We start from the raw sequence: 20,032 nt of genomic DNA on the forward strand, positions 1-20,032 counted from the left end.
CGGCCAGATAGACAGGCTACTGAAAAAGTCTTGGAATTGGGTCGAGATTTTGGCTACCCCACTATTGTCAGACATTTCGAACTCGTCCCTAGAGTCAGAATCGGCATAGGTAAACTCGAACCTTACTTTTTCTTAATTTTCTAGTTCTTGAATGGGATTAAAAATCCATAAAATATTCGTGGTAGCTTAAAAAATTATGATTCCTTTTGCATTAGCTTAGTAATGATGCTAAGGACAGCGGGGCAAAGTTTTAGAATTTTTAGAACTCATTTGGGTAGTTTTTGCAAAAGGGTCAATTATGAGGACTAAACTGTAATTTTACATGTTGTGGTTGATGACTGTTTGAATGGGCCCAGGAGGGCCTGTGTGATGTGATTGAGTTGTGGATATATAGTTTGTGGATATAGAAGTGTGTTTTAAGCCTTTTGCAGGTTAGGTAGGTCCTAGGTATAATGGAGACTCTACCGGATTTTCGGCACGAATTAGGGCATCTTTGGTCTTTTCTCAGTTTATATTGAGTAAAATGTATTAAATAATTACAATAAAATTATCAGGTGAGCCAGGACAGCCTTCCTCCTCCGCCCAGCCGTCACAGTGACTACGGTTAAGTCTGTGAGTAAAATATTAATTTTAATTGTAATTTCGATATTATTATACGTTCAAGCAGGCCCATGCATCACTTATATGTATGTATCTATGTAGTTAAACACTAGGCACGTTTTATATTGCATTTATAAATGTTGAAGTGCCATGGATGTTGTTTGTGGTAATTTGGAGCAGTGTGTGTGCGTTGGCGTGCGTGTGGTATAGTGTTGGATATGGATAGGACGGGTAGACACGGCTTGAGATCTTCGCTGGGACCCGGTCCTTCGGGGTAGACACGGCTTGAGTTCTTCGCTGGGACCCCGTATTGGTTTATCAAGCGAAAGTCCAGCTTGAGATCTTCACTAGCAGAGGTTGGATTAAGAGGGCTGTATAGGGGATCAACTCCCATATATGTATTGTTTGACAGTGTTGGGTGTGTGAGTGCTCTAAATTGCCTTTTTGATGTGATTTGTATGAAATATATGACGGTGTTGCATTTTCACTTCACAGGGTGTATTAGCTTTGGATAGCTATAGAGATTATAGTTAAAATTAATATTTTATTCTCTGAGTCGAACGTTCACTCCTATTCATTATTTTTCTAAGCTACAGGAGAATTATTGTTGTGGTTAACCTACTTTTATTCTTCGTAGGTCGTTTATTAATGTTTGTGTAATTCTGTTAACTCCTAGAATTTTCGCATGTATTAGAAATATTTATTTGATTTGGGTCTATAATATAATTTACCATGTTGGACCTGTAAACTTATTATATGCATGTATGTTGGACTGGATGAGGGAGCTGAGCTCCCATTTGACTTTATGTTATTATGAGTATGTGGAGGGTGAGTTGAGCTCCCCAATTGATTATATATTGTGTTTACAAGTCGGATGAGTAAAAAACTCTCCATTAAAAGATCTATTTTATGGCCGGATTCTGTCCAGTTGAATTCTAGAAATTGGGCTCAAATGGGCCTTAGAGTTGGGTTGAGGAATAGTTAGGCTTACTACGGGTCTCAGGGGCTTTAGGCTGGTCCAAGTCCTAGTGCCGGTCCGGCTCATAGGTTGGGTCTTGATATTTTAATAGGATTTGGGACGAGTTTGAGTTTGGGTAGCGTAATTTTAGCGATACTTCACCTGTTGCCATCAATAATAAAGTATGACAATCTCTATATGATAAATATGAAAATAATTTAACCCATAAGATTTTTTTTTAATAATTTAGTTCATAAAATTTTATTTTATTAATAATTTAGTTTCTATATTTTTAAAATATGGATCCATTAAACTATAAATTATAAACTTAAAATATTAAAAATAAAAATTAATTATTTTAAAGTCCTTAAAAATTTTGGTTAATTACAAAATTATCTATATATTTTACAAATTGATCATTAAATATTATTACTATTTACAAATAAGCCTTTTAATTTTGTAAAATTCTATTAATGTTATTATTATTTTAATAATATACAAATAATTATATATATATATATATGTGTGTGTGTGTGTGTGTGTGTGTATCATTTGATAATATTTCATATATTATGTTGTAGTATTATATATGAAAAAAAAAACTAAAAGAAAAAAAATATGAATTTGAATGCAAATTGTTAATAAAATAAAATTTTAGAAATTAAATTGATTTAGAATTAAAAATAGTGTTAAAAATATTTGGTAATTTTTGCTTAAATTTAATGAGGAATTAACGGTAATACTAACAGTAGTTACTAACTTATAGGTTTATTAAAAAGTAAATTATTTAATTATTTAATTATAAAACTATAAGGATTAAATTATAAGTTTTATCAAATCTTATAGGCTAAATTATTAATTAAATAAAACCTCATATATTAAATTATATTTGGATTAAAAATAAAACTAAAAAAAATTTTGATTATTTTTACTATAATTAATGGTAATTTAACTGAAATTAATAACTTATAAATTTATTAAAATATTAAAAATTAAATTACTTAATTTGAAAATTACAAAAATTAAGTTATAAATTTAGTTAAACCTCAAAGTCTAAATTACAATTTACTCTTTATTTTACTATCTTTCTTTTATAGAAGGTCAACTGAATAGAAAAAAGTTAAATACTAATTAATAATTATATTTAAATATTTTAATTTTATATTATATAACCAACTTTTAAAATTGGGAATAATTATATTTTAAATTTTATCACTCTTAAATTTAAAGGTTGAAATATATAATTTAAAATTAAAATGTTTAGATATAATTATTCATCTGTGAAAAATGTTTTGACCTTCTCTGTTGAATAGGGTTTAGTAAAAGTAAATTTGAAATGCTTTGACAAGAAGTGATGGTTCTCTCCAGTTAAGAAATTCACTGCCTCCTGCAAATGGTGATCATATAACCAAGCACAGGCGGAGGAAGGGAGGTTAGGGGCCATGGCCTCCAGATTTATTAAAATAAAAAAAATTATTATGATTAAAAAAATTTAATATAATTCTATATATTTAAAATTAAATTGGTCTCCAAATTTATGAAAACAAAACTAATATGGTCTATATATTTAAAATTAGATTATTTATCTACATTGATTCAAAATATTAATTTTATTTTAACTATAAATTAACATTTGAATGAGAAAAATAAAAAAAAATTAAATTGATGGTATAGTCGATAATGTTTTAAAATAATTCATTTAAAATATTTTCTTATATTAATTTTTAAAGTAAAAGATTTTAAAAGAAATGAAAAGTATCTTTCTCCAACTACTAAATATTTTTTTATATTATTTTCTTATATTAAATATCAACTTTAATCTAAATATTTTTAAATTTCAAATATTAAAACTTTATCCCATATAAAATAATAATAATTATCTAAAATTATTTCTATTATATCTTTTAAGAATTTTAAAATTTTTAAGTTTATAATTTCATGCATTATAAAACTTTACTCATCATATTATATATCTCTAAAATTAATTTTTAATTAAATTTTCTGTTAAATTAGAAAAAAATAATTATTTTTTAAAAAATTATATATTAATATATATTTAAATAAATTTTCACTAAAAGATTATTTATAAAAGTTAAACATTTATTTTTTAAAACATGTCTTATATTTAAAATATAAGAATTTTAATAATGATACTTAAAAAAAACATGGCATATATCTTTTTTTTTAATTTTTATTATCTTTTTTTTGGTATATGTTAAATAATTATAAACAAATTAAAAAAATCTATTAATTAACTCATTTACTTATTAACACTTGAAATAAAATTATAATTAATTAAAAATTTTATCATTAACAAAATTTTATAATATTATTATGAAAATATAAAATATAAAAAAATAAATAATAAATATTTTGTGGCAAAATCTTATCTGATACTAAACAAAAATAAATATAAAATATAATATGTTTTAATTAAATTTTCATTATTGTGGAAAATTATTTATGAAATTTAAATATTTATTTTTAAAAACATTTCTTTTATTTAAAATTTAAGAGTTTTAATAGTGATAATTTAAAAATTGTTGTATGATACATGTATTTGTTTTTTTAATTCTGTTTATTTTTTAAAACATTTTTTTATATTTAAAATTTAATAATTATAATTTAAAAATTGCCACATAATATATATATATATATATAACTTTGTTTATTCTTTTATTGATAAATGAAATAAAATCAATCAATTGAAAAAATAATAAAAAATATATTGATCAATTTAGTTTAAAATTTAAAATTAAATAATATATTAGTAAATATAAAATTATATCAATTACTATTAACAAAAATTTATGTATTAACGCTTGAAATAAAGTTATAATTAATTAAAAATTTATCATAAATAAAATTTTATAATATAATTATAAAAATATAAAATATAGAAAAATATATATTAAATTATATTATTAAAATAAAATCATAAAAAAATTCACGCAGGAAAATGACTAGTTAAGAACTTTTGTTTCATGAAGTGTTAGAATAGAATTTTAAGATTTCTCTGCAAGAATCTGATGTGGGTAATTAATAAATCTAGTCATACACCCTCAGTACAAATCTCTTTGCAACTCCAATAGGAATTTGTGAAGCATTGGTGTAGGGCGATTGTGGTGTGTTTATGGGGAAAATTATGGGTTATAAGGCTTTATCTAAGTCATTGGCCATTAAAGGTTCTTGATTTAGGTAATAGCTTCTTCTTTAGTTAAGTTTGCTGTTGAAGAAGGTTTTCAGAAAGCCTTGCTCGATGGATCATGGACGATGTTGAGGAGCTCTCTAATAGCTTATTCGGGGTGTCCAGATTTCAATGTATTGAATATAGAGATTGGTTCATAGAATGCTGTGATAATTCTCAACAATTTAATCTCTAAAATTTTATTTTACTAATAATTTAGTTATTGTATTTTTAAAATGTAAGTCATATTAAATTGAAAAAATTTAAATTTAAATTATTAAAATATAAATTAATTACGTTAAGGCTTTTAAAATTTTGATTAATTACAAAATATCTAAATATTTATAAATTGATGATTAAATATTATAAGCTCTTATAATTTTATCAAATTTCAGTGATTAAATTGTATCTCATTCAAAAAATTAATTTTTTTTTGAAGGAAAAAAAATAAAGTTAATTGTTCAAATTAGAATATCTCAAAATTTTATATAGTATTAATCAATAAAAATAAAAAGAATTAATTAAAATGATAAATATTTAGATTTTTTTTTATTTGAGCTTTTATTGAACATTTAGAGCAGGAATGATCTCACTGGAGGGCAATGAAGGTGCAAAAATGCAAGGTTGGCTGACTAAAGTCATTAATGACTACCGTTGGGGAAGTTGGGCAATGGGCACTGTCCCAAATCTTTAATGCTCTTCGTAATGGGCACTGTCCCAAATCTTTAATGCTCTTCGTAACTGTCCATACCCTACTTTTCTCAACAGTACCCATCATTCAATGTTCTTCTGCTTTCACTGTCTCTCTCTCACTTACCGATCACTACCGCTAGCAAATTTTCGCTCAGCTTGTTCTTGCTTCTATTTCTCACCTTGCATGCACCTTTTGTGTCCAGTTTCACGCTGAGTCTATCTGTCTTTCTGCCGGGTTTCATGCTTTATTGATTTCCCTCCAATAATGCATGTTGAAATCTTGAAAATTCTTTTGTGGGTCATGACTCAGAGGATTGAATGCAAAGGAGCTTTGTAGTTAACGACACATGAAAGGTCGGTGTATTATTTTGACTTGGTTCTTTTTCCTTTACTCCCTTTCCTATTCATATATTATTTGCTTCTTTTGTTGTCTTAGATGTTTTTAGTTGGGTAGATGAACAAACTCAGGCGGAGAAAACAAAGCTACAGGATTTGAATATTTGAACTTTTTCCATTTGCCATTTGCTTAGGAACTCTTATTTAAGAAGATAATATTGGTGTTGTATCATTCTTTAGTATTGTATTATTGTGTTGCCTTTACCCCGATTTGAGAGCTACTAAAAGAAGTATCTTGATCGGTTGGTTTGAAAATTAGTAAATAGCTGAAATATTAGTTTTGGTGTTGGTAGTAAGATCTACCAATAAAGATTTGACTCCTTTAATGCATATTGGCAACTTGGGAGGCGGAAATCCGTTGTTTCTAGGGGAAGATTTGAGGAATTTGGGATTGTGTCAGCAAAATTAGTATAAAATTCAGAGTTGGGTCGCTTTTATTATTTGCTATATTTAGTTGAGGAAATTTTAATGTTGGTTTGTACTAAGGAATCCTGAAATTGAATAAAATCCAACTAAGTACTCAGTTGTTAGGATTGAAGTATTCCGGTTTGATTTCCTACTGTCGATTTTGGTTGATTTGTTGGTGTTGTTTTTGCTGGAACAAGATGGTTGGAAGTATCGAGACAATGAATGTTCATCAAAATGGATGGTCTATTCACAATGGTAATGGTCTGGAAGAGAAGCTTGATGAGCTTCGAAGCCTTCTTGGAAAGGCTGATGGTGATCCTCTAAGGATCGTTGGTGTTGGAGCAGGTGCATGGGGAAGTGTTTTTGCTGCTTTGTTGCAAGATAGTTATGGTCAGTTTCGACAGAAGGTCCAAATCAGGATTTGGAGAAGGCCTGGAAGAGCTGTTGATAGAGCCACAGCAGAACATCTCTTTGAAGTGATCAATTCAAGGGAGGATGTATTGAGGAGGTTGATCCGGAGATGTGCTTATTTGAAATATGTCGAGGCAAGGCTAGGTGACCGAACTCTTTATGCAGATGAGATTTTGAAAGATGGATTTTGCTTGAACATGATTGATACTCCACTCTGTCCTTTGAAGGTTGTGACTAATCTGCAAGAGGCTGTTTGGGATGCAGACATTGTGGTGAATGGTGTGCCTTCAACAGAAACACTGGATGTGTTTGAAGAGATTAGTCATTATTGGAAGGAGAGAATTACCATGCCTATCATTATCTCTTTAGCAAAGGGCGTAGAGGCTGCTTTGCAACCTGTTCCTCATATAATTACTCCCACGCAGATGATTAATAGAGTGAGTAAGTTCTTCTTACATAAGTTTCAATGCTTCTACACTTTTTTCCTTTCTTGTTTCACCCCTATTTTTGTACACTTACGATTTTACAACTATCACATATTCATAGATTGATTTCACTCATTTTGGTCAAAAGTTGCACTTGATTAGTTTGGAATAGAAAATGAAATGCAGCTTTATTAATGCTCTTGTAAAGTACATGGCCATTGACATCGATGAGTCTTTGTTGCCTGTTGGATTCATGCTTGACCTAATTCAGAAATCTTGTCTCAACATAGATTTATACAAATTAGGATTTCCCCCTTTTTGTTTCCATTTATGAGCATTTTCTACATGATATTAACAATTAGAATTCTTATGTCAAATTATCCACAAAATACAGTCTATTACCATTAAGTGCTGCTTCAATTAATGAAAAGTAATTGTCCTTCTTGTCCATCTATAAAATGATGAATTGTCTTGTACAATGTCAGTTGTGCTTTTGTTCGAGTATGATTGTTGTTTCCATCTTCTTTTCTATTCCTGCACACTTGTACTTTTCTTCTACGGTTTTTTTTTTTTTCCTTTTCCTTTTTCTTTTTTCGCTTTGGAAAACCCTCTCCATCATTTATAAGCTTTATTCTTTATGCCTAGCAGCTGGGGCGAGTATGGAGAATATACTTTATCTCGGTGGACCAAATATTGCTTCAGAAATATATAACAAGGAATATGCTAATGCTCGAATATGCGGAGCTGAAAAGTGGAGAAAGCCTCTTGCTAAGTTTCTAAGGCAACCGCATTTCATTGTATGGGACAACAGTGACCTTATCACTCATGAAGTCATGGGTGGTCTGAAGAATGTCTATGCCATTGGAGCCGGTGAGTTTCTGCCTTTTCTTGCACAAAATGATGACTTTACTATGATTTTTACACCAACCAACATCTTTTATAGTTATATGCTATGAGATTCTCTGGTTATTGTCTAGTTGTCTTGGAAGCAGATTAATGATACGTAGGGGTACTTTTCTTGATTGATAGGATTGTTTTCTATGTTGGTTCCTGTAACATATATATATATATATATATATCCACCAAATTGAAGACAAATGATTTCTCATTCACCGTCTGATCAATTTTTGCTGTTTAGGTTTTCATGCATGCATTTGATAAAGTAACCTTGCATGTTCAAACATAAATCTTAAATGCTAATAATCCAAGTAAGTGACAATTGCTTATAATAACATCTTCTATCTGCTCACTTATTTCCAATTTGATTTTCCCAGGAATGGTAGCAGCCCTTACTAATGAGAGTGCTACCAGCAAGTCAGTATATTTTGCACATTGTACATCAGAGATGATATTTATTACTCATTTACTGGCTGAAGAACCTGAGAAGCTTGCAGGGCCTTTGCTATCAGACACTTATGTAACCTTGTTAAAAGGTCGCAATGCATGGTACGGCCAAATGTTAGCCAAAGGGGAATTGAACAGGGATATGGGTGATAGCATTAGTGGAAAAGGAATGATTCAGGTATTTATATTGTTCTGGCTACTTTATCTTGAACCTTGCAGTACTTTGGGTGCAAATGCATATGGATGGAAGCTTATTAGAATTATTTTAAAATTATTTGAAGTTCAGATTTTGAGGGTGGCTTTGGTGTAACGGTAAAGTTACTCCATTTGTGACCTGGAGGTCATAGGTTCGAGCCATGGAAACAGCCTCTATAGGTAAGGCTGCATACATCAACCCTCCCTAGAGCCCACAAGTGTAGGGTGCTTTATGCACTAGGTCACCCTTTTTATTGAAGTTTAGATTTTAGTAGGCAAATGATGATAATCAGAAGATAACAAAATGATGTTCTTATCAGTTGATTGGTAAAAATTATTAAGCAAATGCCTGATATTGTGTAATTTTAGTGATTATTCTGAGTTTGTGTGTTGTATTGAAGAATGCAACACTCTTCCACAGCTTTTATAATCATTTCTCAACTATGAGCCCTCATTATGCCTCTCTTTTACTGCAGGGTGTTTCTGCAGTTAAAGCTTTCTATGAACTCCTGAGTCAGCCAAGCTTGAGTGTACTGCATCCGGATGGAAAGAAGCCTGTTGCACCCGTTGAGCTCTGCCCCATTTTAAAAACACTGTATAAAATACTTATATCAAGGTAAGTTCCTTGTTTTGACATAATACCCCCATTATGAAACACAACGGATTAGCTCGATTCTCTCATATATCATTTTAATATATAAAAAGCCAGTAGAGTTTGGAATGTCTCAAGTCAGTAGTAAAGATACGGCATTTTCTTAAGGCTCACTTTTCTTTGACATTTTTTTTGTAATTTTGTTAATTGGGCTCTAATTGGGGTTGAAACTCGAAATCTTGTAGCCTTAAAAGATAGACTCTAGTATCATCGAGCCAAAGCTTATTTTCATTGCGATCACTTCTACAATGAATTCTAGACACTCTAAATCTACAAACTAGAATCACACATTCTTTCAATACAAAGTTTTACTTTGTTTTAAGATCTTCCAAGCCTTTCAGTCAAGTAATGGAATTTGTTCTTTCCATTGATTAATCTAACCCCTTCTGCTTGCAGTTGCTGTTGAATCTTATGGGGATCATTAATAGAATCATACATTCTTTCAATACAAAGTTGTGCTTTGTTTTAAGATCTTCTAAGTCTTTCAAGTAATGGAGTTTGTTCTTTCCATTGATGAATCTAATGCCTTCTGCGTGCGGTTGATTTTGGATCTTATAGGGAAAATTCATCACAAGCTATTTTGCAAGCACTAAGGGATGAAACTCTGAACGATCCCCGGGAACGCATTGAGATTGCACAAAGCCATGCTTTCTACAGGCCTTCTCTTCTTGGGCAGCCTTGACATTTTCATTGCTATGAAAATGAACATGAAGGAATTGATAAAATATATAAAAGAAATTTTTAAATGAACTGGGTCAACCAAAACATACGGGTTTTGTATTGAATACTGCATCATCTAATAGTATGAAAAGCTTATAGTAAATCAGTTTCATCTTTGCTTTCAAGTTTTATGAGGATGTGATTATTGAAGATTGTATAGTATAAATTGTTCTGGTTTATAAGATTTTCCTTCATCTGAATGATCTGTGTGTAAGTGTAGATGTCTAGGGTGGCAAAAATACAAGTGCTGCTGCAATTAGTGCAATGAGGCTTATTTTTAGGACATGTTTGGTTGGTCTTGGAAATGGAAAAGAAATGAAAATGACCGATTATTCTAATTATAAATTTAGTTTTAAATAATTAGATAAAAGTTAATAATAATCTTAAATATTTTATTTTTAGAATCGCATTAGTGATCCAAATGCAACTTACTCGAGACCTTAAAATAAAAATAATTTCTCTCTAATAAATTTAATTTAAGGACTTCAAAAATGCATTGCTTTTTTTTATTAAATTTTTGCAAATTTTCATGGAAAAATTTTCTGCATTATCATATTTGTGAAATTAAAAGATAAATCGTAAAAAATTGTGACTTTGTTGTGGCCAAATCAGAGAGATTTTTTTTTTTTTTAAAGAAATCAAGGACTATTTAGTTCAATCCTAAAAAATAAAGAATACAATTGTGAATTCAACCTAATTTCAGGTTTTTTAATTTTTTTTCCAATTAAAACACTGCTTCACTACAAATACTATCTGGTAAGAGAAAATACTTCAGCTTTCAGTAATTAAACATTGATTTTAATAAAAGATTTTGTTATAAAAGCACAAGGGTGTAACTTAAACCGTTGTCTGAGCTAACCTGGTTTGGTCCAATAGGATTACTTACCTGACAGACTTAGGTTGAAGTCCTATTCCTTCCCTCAGTCTCCTTATTGATGTCTGAGAATAAATTGTTCTAGAGGAATTTTACTGTCACGCTCTCCAACTTGGTGTCACCATCCCGAACTACCTGGACAAGACGCAAAATACGATGTTGGAGCTTTGCATGTTTTTCCATAGCAAGCTTCTTAGCCTGAAAGTAAGAAGTGAAGGTAATGTAGCTCATTCCAAATGAAAGAATGAGTATAAACATGCATGCCTTCTCCTGTTCTGAAGCTAGCTCTTCACTTGCACCTTCTAGCTTTGAAAGAAGTTCACTTAAGTCAGTATCTGGGTGGGTTTCCAAATTTTGTTAGCAAAGTTGGGACCTTACTCGTTAACCATGCAAAGCAAGCAGCAATAAAGGGAAAAGATGGAACTAGCAAGCCTGTAAGTATATTGATTATGAGGAGAATATAGAGTTGGAGGATAAAATGGTGAGGAAAAGAGTCCTTATGATTCGACTCCTGGAAACAACAGAGACAGGAAAGAAATTTAGAACACAGGGATGAACTCCAGCAGACGAGGATTTATAACAAGAAAGAAGCCATAATTATTAAGTCTTAAAATATGAGATCACAGAGGCTGTGAGAACTAAAGATGGAATAACATTGGTTAAGTTGGTACTCTTATGAAGAGAAGATAAATGCTCTGATGTTCATGTCTTAAAAGTTAGGATTGTAAACAAGCATGAAGTGCAGTTTAGTAAAACAAAAAAATGAGGAGCAGGAAACTGGAAAGTTTTAACAATGGCTTCAGAAAAGAGAAAGGGGCCTATAAGCTGGGAAGTGGAAGTTCAACACATGAAGATAAGGTGAACTTGAGGGGAAATTTTTGTTTAAAACTGGTTTATCACGGATTCGAAATATATTTAGACTCACATATTTATATCTTGTATTCATGATAAATCAAGTGACAAGTTTTGTCCGAACCAAGAGAGGAAAGAAATAAAGCTGGATAGGTACATAGACCATTAATACAAAAAGAATCCATTTATTATAAATAGTGAGATCTATCTATTTAATATGTGAATCTTATATATTTATATTTTAAAATCATAATAAATCAAATTTAAGTAATAATTGTTATACAAACCAAATGCCATGCGGTGAAGCTTGTATGCATATGAAAGTTGGCAAGTTTTGTGTTAAATAATGGGCATGGATCCATCAGCAATAGAAAGCATGTTCAATACATATATATTCCTTTTATCATGTGAAGAACAGACTAAGAGATCCTTCAAACGAATCAATTAACAATATTAAAATTGTGCTTAACTGATTACAATGACATGTGAATAATTCAATTGACTATTAAATCAAACTTTAAAGCCAATTTAGACAAGTAATTAAAATTAGAATCAATTGGCTTAGAATTGAAATGTCAAAAAAAATCCAATTGATTGCAATTAAAATTTAAGAAATTTAAATCACTATAAATAAAAGTTAATAAACGAAGAAAGGAAAAACTCTAATCTTTTACTAATCTTAGCACTCATCGTTAAGCTTATCGGTCCAAATATAATCCTTAAAATTATAGATTTATGTTTTTTTATAGAAAATAATTTTCATATGGAAAATTTTTTTTTAAAAAATTATGAAAATATATTTTATTTAGTTGCGATTTAATGATATATGTTTTTTTAAAATAATTAATTTTTTAATTAAAAATATTTTTATTATTTTTTTAAAAAAAATTCCAAACATTAAAAATATAAAAAAGATTTTTTCGAAAAATAGATAGAGTCTCAAATAAAAAAAATATATTTTTAATTATATTTAAAAAAAATTGATAATTTATTAATAAAAATTATATTATAAATGTAATATAATCTTATCATTATATATATATATATATATAGAAAATCAAAATCTTCATGTAATAGTTGGACTTAAAATTTCAAAGACAAGTGGACAACAATTTGTAGTTGGTGCCGAGGCTTCAGCGACTGAATGCATCACCGCATAAAAATTACACATTTCACTTTCACTCTCACCCACCCACGTATTCATCCAAAAATTTTCCATTGATGAAGCTCAGATGAGATCATAACCTCCTGCAAATCCAATCACAATGTCATCATTATCTTCTTCTTCCTCAAAGAAACAAGCCCTTTTCATTACTTCCCTTATCATCCTCTGGTACTCCTCAAACATTGGTGTTTTGCTTCTCAACAAGTACTTGCTCTCTAACTATGGTTTCCGGTTCCCAATCTTCCTCACCATGTGCCACATGTCTGCTTGTGCCATTCTCAGTTACCTCTCCATTGTTTTCTTCAAGATGGTTCCTCTTCAGCCTATCAAATCCAGGCCTCAGTTCTTCAAGATTGCAACTTTGAGTGTTGTCTTTTGTGGGTCTGTTGTCGGTGGCAATATTTCGCTCAGGTATTTGCCTGTTTCCTTTAATCAGGCTGTTGGTGCTACGACCCCCTTTTTCACTGCGGTCTTTGCTTACTTGATGACCTTCAAGAGGGAGGCTTGGGTTACATATGCTGCTCTTGTGCCTGTTGTTGCTGGTGTTGTAATTGCTAGTGGGGTGTGTCTCTTTCTCTCTCTCTCTCTCTCTCTCTCTCTCCTTTTTCAACTCAATATTGCTACGATTAAAATTATGGTCTTTTTTTAATTATTTTTTTTAATTTGATCTGAACTTTCTTGTGTTGCTGTTTGGGTTTTGAGATTTATGTTTGTAAAAATTGCAATGCCCCCATTTGATGATTACAGTGCCGATCTGGGATTTATGTCGTAATTGATGCTTGTCATTGTAACCATTTTATGCTATGATCTCAGATATCAAGATTTTACAAGCAGCTCTTCTAGTGCCTTATATTTTTTGGTGGAACAAGAATCAATGATTGAAAATAATCCTTACCTTTTCCTCCCTTATTGGAGCTAAGAAATGGTGGGTTAGGCTAAAATAGATTAAAAAAAAGAAGTGCGTAACAACAAGAATGCTGATATGAATCACAGAAATCTGAAATACTCTATGCATAAGCCCCAAAGCAAATCATAATTTGTTGAATCATAAATTGTCTTGACAAAACTCCTACTTAGAATGGTTCTTATGTGTAGATTCAGAGTGCATTATTGCCAGTACTTTAAAAGATTAGCAAACCTAAAGGGACTGTAGCAACATGGTTGTATGCAGATATAGACTAAACATTGCCAGGTTCTTTGTAGGTTGGATATAAATAAAATGTCATTGTGTTTGTTTTAGGGTAATAAAATGGTATCTAGCAGAATGATTAATTATATGTAATTGAAAGTTGGGTATCTAATTGGAGGATTTTGGATTACCAAATTTGTCTTTGGTTTTTGTTTCTGCCTGTAATGTTGTGATGGTTCATATAACCTATATTAGTGTAAAAATGAGTAACTGATGCATTAATGCAAGTAAGAACTGTATTAAGTTGCTAAATCTGTTGTTGGAGTGACAGAACAGCACTTAATCACAATTTAATTTACATCACCAAAATGTTGAATGAGAACAGGTTGGATGTGCAATGCTGCAACTTATACTGAAGATACCATAAACCTTATAATTTTTTTTTTTATATTTGTATAATTATTCATGACAGGTGGCCTAAACTGTCCTGTTTTCCATCAGCGATAGTTCCCTTCATTATTATTGACCTCCCACTATGTAGAATGATTTCTTGTTACAGTTTGTCATGGTTGTAGGCCTTTATGAGTAAATGCCTTGATTTTTCACTTGAAACCCATTTTTCAGAGAGGCAACGATCAATTCAGTCGTTATAGCTATGGATACCTCTAGCTAGCCTTTTTGGTGCTATACACAAAGCCAATATAGTTTGTTATCTTCCTATATTTGAAGGACAAAAACTCTTGTGCACATTTTGTCAAGTACCTGCATCATGTAATCTTTCCCCTCCTTCAGGGCATCATCTCTTGTTTTATTCTTTACTTAGATTATTATATATTGTATGCTTCAGGAAATTCTTGACCTTAGCTTGAACAGCTTCTATATGGTATTATTGTAATTTTCATTAATTTATGTTTTATTCTGTTTTGATCTTTCAAACTTTGTTGCATGGTTAAACTTTACTAGTGTCTAAAATCATGATTGCTATGTCCTAGTCCCAGCAGAGGTTGAAGCTTTGAATCCTTCTATTGGTGGCAGGGTGAGCCAGGTTTTCACTTGTATGGATTTATTATGTGCATAAGCGCAACTGCTGCAAGGGCCTTTAAGTCTGTTCTTCAGGGCATCCTGCTTTCTTCTGAGGGGTAAACGCTTTTTTTTTTTTTTTGTCCTTTCTCTTTAAGCTGATATTCATAATGAGTGCATTTCTGTCTGTTTATATGTGTTATAAAGTACATTCAACTTAGAATTCATAAAGTTTTTCAATCTTCTATTTCGGAGAATTGAAGAAGGAACTATTCTTTCTAGTATTATCATTATATTAATAGTTGGATACTATTAATATCAAAATTTTCTTTATTTATTGTGCTATAAAGCTTTATTATATCACAATTTTTTTTATTGATATAAATAAATTTATTATTAAGAAAATTTTATTATAGGCATTTTTATTGTAAAATATTATCATTTAAAATCTAAAATTTTAAATTATTTTTCTAAAATTAGATATTAAAATTTAAGTAGCTTTATTTTAATAATTATTTATAAAATATGTCAAATTAATGATTGTAACAATACATTATTATTTTTTAAAAGATTGTTAATTTTATAATATTTAATTAATATATATTTAATAATATACTGGTTAAATCCTAGTTGAACCTTAAACACTTAACTCTCTGTTTTCAATAGCTCAATGATTAGGCCCAGTTTGAAAACCTTGCATATTATATGTTGTGATACTTGGACTTGGGCACAATTAATGAAAACGTGCATGTATCTGGGTGTTGGACTATGCTATTATTAAAATTTTTCGTAGATTTTAATATCGAACTGCAGAGTGTCGTACTTATGTCCTTGTAGTATCTCATTTGACATGGTTATCATAGGTGAAAGAGAGGGATTAAATAACTATACATATATGCACATGCAATAGTTGCTGAAATAGTAGGATATATTATGATGAGGATGTGTCAATATGAAAGTATACATCTTCATCTATACGTCATTTTTATATTTTGGACATATTAAATATTCTATGTAAGGCAATTTAATTACATCTGCGCTTGGGTGTTTCGTCAAAACATGCCTTATAAAAGCCATTTTAAATATCAGGGATGGGTGATGGATTTTGTTGATAGATTAAAGTGTTCATATGTAGCAACAGTTTTGTATAATTTAATTATATAAGATTGATATGGCTTGAGAATAGAATCGGGTAAGGAAAACTTATCACAGGTCTTCAAGTCATCATGTTGGTCAATGCGTTATGCATGGCTCTTCTACAATTTTCGAGACTTTGCTTCTCATTATTGATATGATATACTTTGATGTAAAAATTAGTTGTTCTCCTGTCGTAATTATGTGATGTTCCTTAGAACTCTGCCTCGGTTAGACCAAACATTGCTGGTGCCTAGCCTGGATAAAAGAAAAGGGTTGTGTTAGGTGACAACCAGTGTAAAGCTTTATCACATCTCATGATATGGATCCAAACAGATATCTGTATGGGTGGAATGGAGAAAATGGATCCTTATAGCTGAACCAACTAGTTTGTGATTAAGGTTTAGTTGAACTGAGTTGTCATAATTATGTGGTGTTCCTTGGGTGTTAAGCTACATCAGAGTCAAGATGGATAGTTTATCATTTCCACATTTCTGGAATTCAAACTTGAAAGTAAATTCATGTGTGGGATTTTGGATGGGGGAGGTGTTGGTTACAGTCAGATGGCAAATTGGTTCCCTGAACTTCTTCTTTTTCTTTGTTATAGGGAATGGGAAACAGTGCCATGAAACATCTTGCTTGGATGGTTAAAGTTCTGTTTTATAGGAATTATAGCTAAATTATTTGCACTGGAAATTTATGAATATGTCTCTATATGATGCAAATTGCACCCTATCAGTTTGTCATAATTTCTACATCATCATGGATGCTAAGTCATGCAACAATGTTCCTTCCCTTTGTCTTGTTACAATATATTATTTGTTCAATTGATTTTCTGTAGTCCCGTTTCTCTATGTAATATATCCTTTTTGGGTTGAGACGAGTGGATTAAAATGGAAAGATTTGGTAAATGTTTTGATTGTTTGGGTTGTGATGGTTGCTATTTAATAGTAAAGTTTTAGTTTCTTTTCTTCTCCCATGTCTTCTGAACTTAAACAGAAGGTTTCTTAATCTTAAAAATTCCAAAATTAGGTGTAGCTTACACTTGTGGCTATCTCATATGTCCAATTATTTTGCATTGCAGAGAAAAGTTGAACTCGATGAATTTGATGCTGTATATGTCCCCTATTGCAGTTTTAGTATTGTTGCCTGCAGCACTTGTAATGGAGCCCAATGTGCTAGAAGTCACTCTATCTCTCGGAAGGCAACATAAATATATGTGGGTACTGCTGGTTCTTAATTCAACGATGGCCTACTCAGCTAACTTGTCAAATTTTTTGGTCACTAAGCATACAAGTGCACTAACACTCCAGGTTTGGCATTGTTTACTCTTTTCACTAATTTTTCCCCCAGTTATTTATGTTAATTGCAGGATGCTTTCTGAATTTCAAGAAATTGACAATGTTGAAACTAAATTATTATTAGATGTATTAAGCAATTGTGATAACGTGTAGTCTGCATTAATCATGTGTAGAATTATTGCTACTATGATTTTTTAACTGCTGTATTTAGGATCCGGATCCTGTATTTATTAGTATTAATATTTCTGTCCAGTCTAATGTCGTCTACAATCTACAGATGACGCAACATTGTCAAATTCGTGGATCTTGATTATGTTTAATTCATTGGTTATACTTAAAGAAGATAAAGGAAAGTTTAGTTTTTGTCAAGAAACCATCAAACCTAGAAGGTTAAGCTTGTAGGTGAGTGCCCCAAGAATGGTTTTATAGCTCTAATACGCTCCTGTATGCAAATACCAACATGGCTTGAAGCCTGAACAAGTACAAACCCACTTGGCCATATGCAAAAATATTTAATTAATAAATGGGGTTGTCCAGATTCAAATTCTAGACCTTTTGGTCTGAGATGATCTGATACCATGTCAAGAACTCACTTGTAGGTGAGGGCCTCAAGAATAGTTTTATATCTTGGATATTTTTATTGATTGTTTTGGTGTGATTTAAAACTTGAACAGAAACCAAATAGCCTGAAGCACTGAACCATGTCTTTTCTTTCCCAAGTTTAAGTTGAGTTCTGCTGCTTCTTATACATAATACCATGTACAACTTCAATCCCATTAAAACCTGCAATTAACAATGACAACTATGTGGTTATGATTTCGGAGAATTACTTTCACAGTCTGGGCTTGGGAAACAGGTCCTTGTTGTAAAATTTGTAGAGACAGACCTCAGAGAATAAATTATCATATATGTAGGAATTGCTGCAGTGCTAAGTTTCCAAACCTCTTGAGTTTTAACTTTGTATGTTCTTTGGAATGTTGTGATCAGGTGTTAGGCAATGCAAAGGGTGCTGTGGCTGTTGTTATCTCAATTTTCATCTTCAGGAATCCTGTAACATTCGTGGGGATTGCAGGTTACACAATGACTGTTGCTGGGGTAGTTGCTTATGGAGAAGCAAAGAGAAGATTTAGATGAATGATCTTCCAGATCTCCCATTTTTATTTATTTATTTTTGTATTCACATAGAAGTTAGTGAAGCTATGTGATGCAGATCATCATATTTTATTTTGAAGGGGAGAGAGAGAGAGAGAGAGAGAATTGCATTATTGTGTTGTATTTACCATACATACAAGCATATGCTGCAGTGTATTCAATTGTATTCTGATTCAGTGTTTTAGTTGAGACATATTTTTAGCATCTTCATAATCTCCTCCACAGGTGTTGTGGGTGAGATTCTAACTACATAAAAAATTGGGTTAAAGTTCAAATACACCCCTATGCTTATTGGGGGAAGTTTAATTTAGTCCATTTTCAACTTTACTGCATTTACTATACATACAAGCATATGCTCCAGTGTATTCAATTGTATTCTGATTCAGTATTTTGGTTGAGAGATGTTTTTAGCATTAATTTAATCTAAAAATTAAGAAAATCAATAAATAAAACTTCTTAATTTTTGGGTTTCAATTAAGAAATCAAGAAATTTAATTTTGAAATTAAAGAATTAAATTTTTTAATTTTTTATTTAAATAAAAAAATGAAGAAATTTAACCTCTAAAATTTCATTTTAGGATTAAATTGAAATTATTGAACTAAATTAAACAAAAAATTAAAAAGGGTTAAATTGAACTCTTCCAATAAACACAAGAATAAATTTAACTCTTTGCCATAAAAAATTTTTCTTTTAATTTAAAAATAAAAATATGTGAAATATTTATGCAAATCTTCTTTCTTATATACTTTTCATAACTTCAATTGGTATTTTCTAAAGTAATTAAACTTTAATAATATCAAATTGCATTTAAATAAAAAAAAATTAAGTATTTGAACTTGTAATAGATTGAGAAATCTTGTGCCCACTATCCAACCAATCTCGTTGATTTGCTAGTTAGCTTACTGATAATTTTCCAAAAAATAATAATAATAATAATTGGTTATCCATTAACCATGATTTAGTGATAATAGCAAAGAGAGTAAAGAGGTGATTTTGCACTTGATGAGAAGAGCACCTTCAAGAGAATCCAAACATGCCAAAGCTATATATATATATATATATATATATTCCCATTTCTTATGGTATCACAAGCACTCTCCTAATAATGCAAGCACAACATTTATTGATAAGCCAAAGTTCCTTTTCTATGAAGATGAAACCGAGCTGTCATTCTCCTTTCTCTTCTCCTTTCTTGTTATCGTCCGGTCCGGAGCTTTAGTCGACGATGAGATATTCAATTAATCATCCAAAGATTTCTTAGACTGAATTTTATAGAATATCAAGCTCTCACTTCTACCGTGATCGCATAAACTATGTTTGGAGGAGACTTTTAAGGTCAGATAAATATTTTTTAAAAATTAATAAAAATTATTTGGGAGGATTTTTTTTTAATTAAAAATAATTTTAGATAAGAA

At 30.6% G+C, this 20,032-nt stretch overlaps 2 protein-coding genes across 3 annotated transcripts; both read left to right on the top strand.

Moving 5' to 3' along the window:
• The first annotated feature begins 5,406 nt into the window (after positions 1-5,406).
• On the top strand, positions 5,407-10,171 carry LOC110646333 (glycerol-3-phosphate dehydrogenase [NAD(+)] GPDHC1, cytosolic). 2 transcript variants are annotated; one of them, XM_021799738.2, is made up of 6 exons: positions 5,407-5,792; positions 6,440-7,094; positions 7,727-7,948; positions 8,353-8,600; positions 9,094-9,233; positions 9,828-10,171. In XM_021799738.2, exons 2-6 carry the CDS (start codon positions 6,440-6,442, stop codon positions 9,949-9,951), a joined length of 1,389 nt encoding a protein of 462 aa, XP_021655430.2. In that variant the 5' UTR covers positions 5,407-5,792; the 3' UTR covers positions 9,952-10,171. The 2 variants fall into 2 exon arrangements, with proteins under 2 accessions (XP_021655430.2, XP_021655429.2); XM_021799737.2 differs by lacking the exon at positions 5,407-5,792 and having other exon boundaries at positions 5,799-7,094.
• A 2,617-nt stretch (positions 10,172-12,788) lies between these two features.
• LOC110646332 (UDP-URONIC ACID TRANSPORTER 1) lies at positions 12,789-18,811 on the top strand. The gene is made up of 4 exons (XM_021799736.2): positions 12,789-13,442; positions 15,045-15,148; positions 17,248-17,476; positions 18,452-18,811. The coding sequence occupies exons 1-4, from the start codon at positions 12,981-12,983 to the stop codon at positions 18,596-18,598; spliced, it is 942 nt and encodes a 313-aa protein (XP_021655428.1). The 5' UTR covers positions 12,789-12,980; the 3' UTR covers positions 18,599-18,811.
• Positions 18,812-20,032: the final 1,221 nt, after the last annotated feature.

The sequence above is a fragment of the Hevea brasiliensis genome, chromosome 3, assembly GCF_030052815.1.
Source record: "Hevea brasiliensis isolate MT/VB/25A 57/8 chromosome 3, ASM3005281v1, whole genome shotgun sequence".
Classification (NCBI taxonomy): domain Eukaryota; kingdom Viridiplantae; phylum Streptophyta; class Magnoliopsida; order Malpighiales; family Euphorbiaceae; genus Hevea; species Hevea brasiliensis.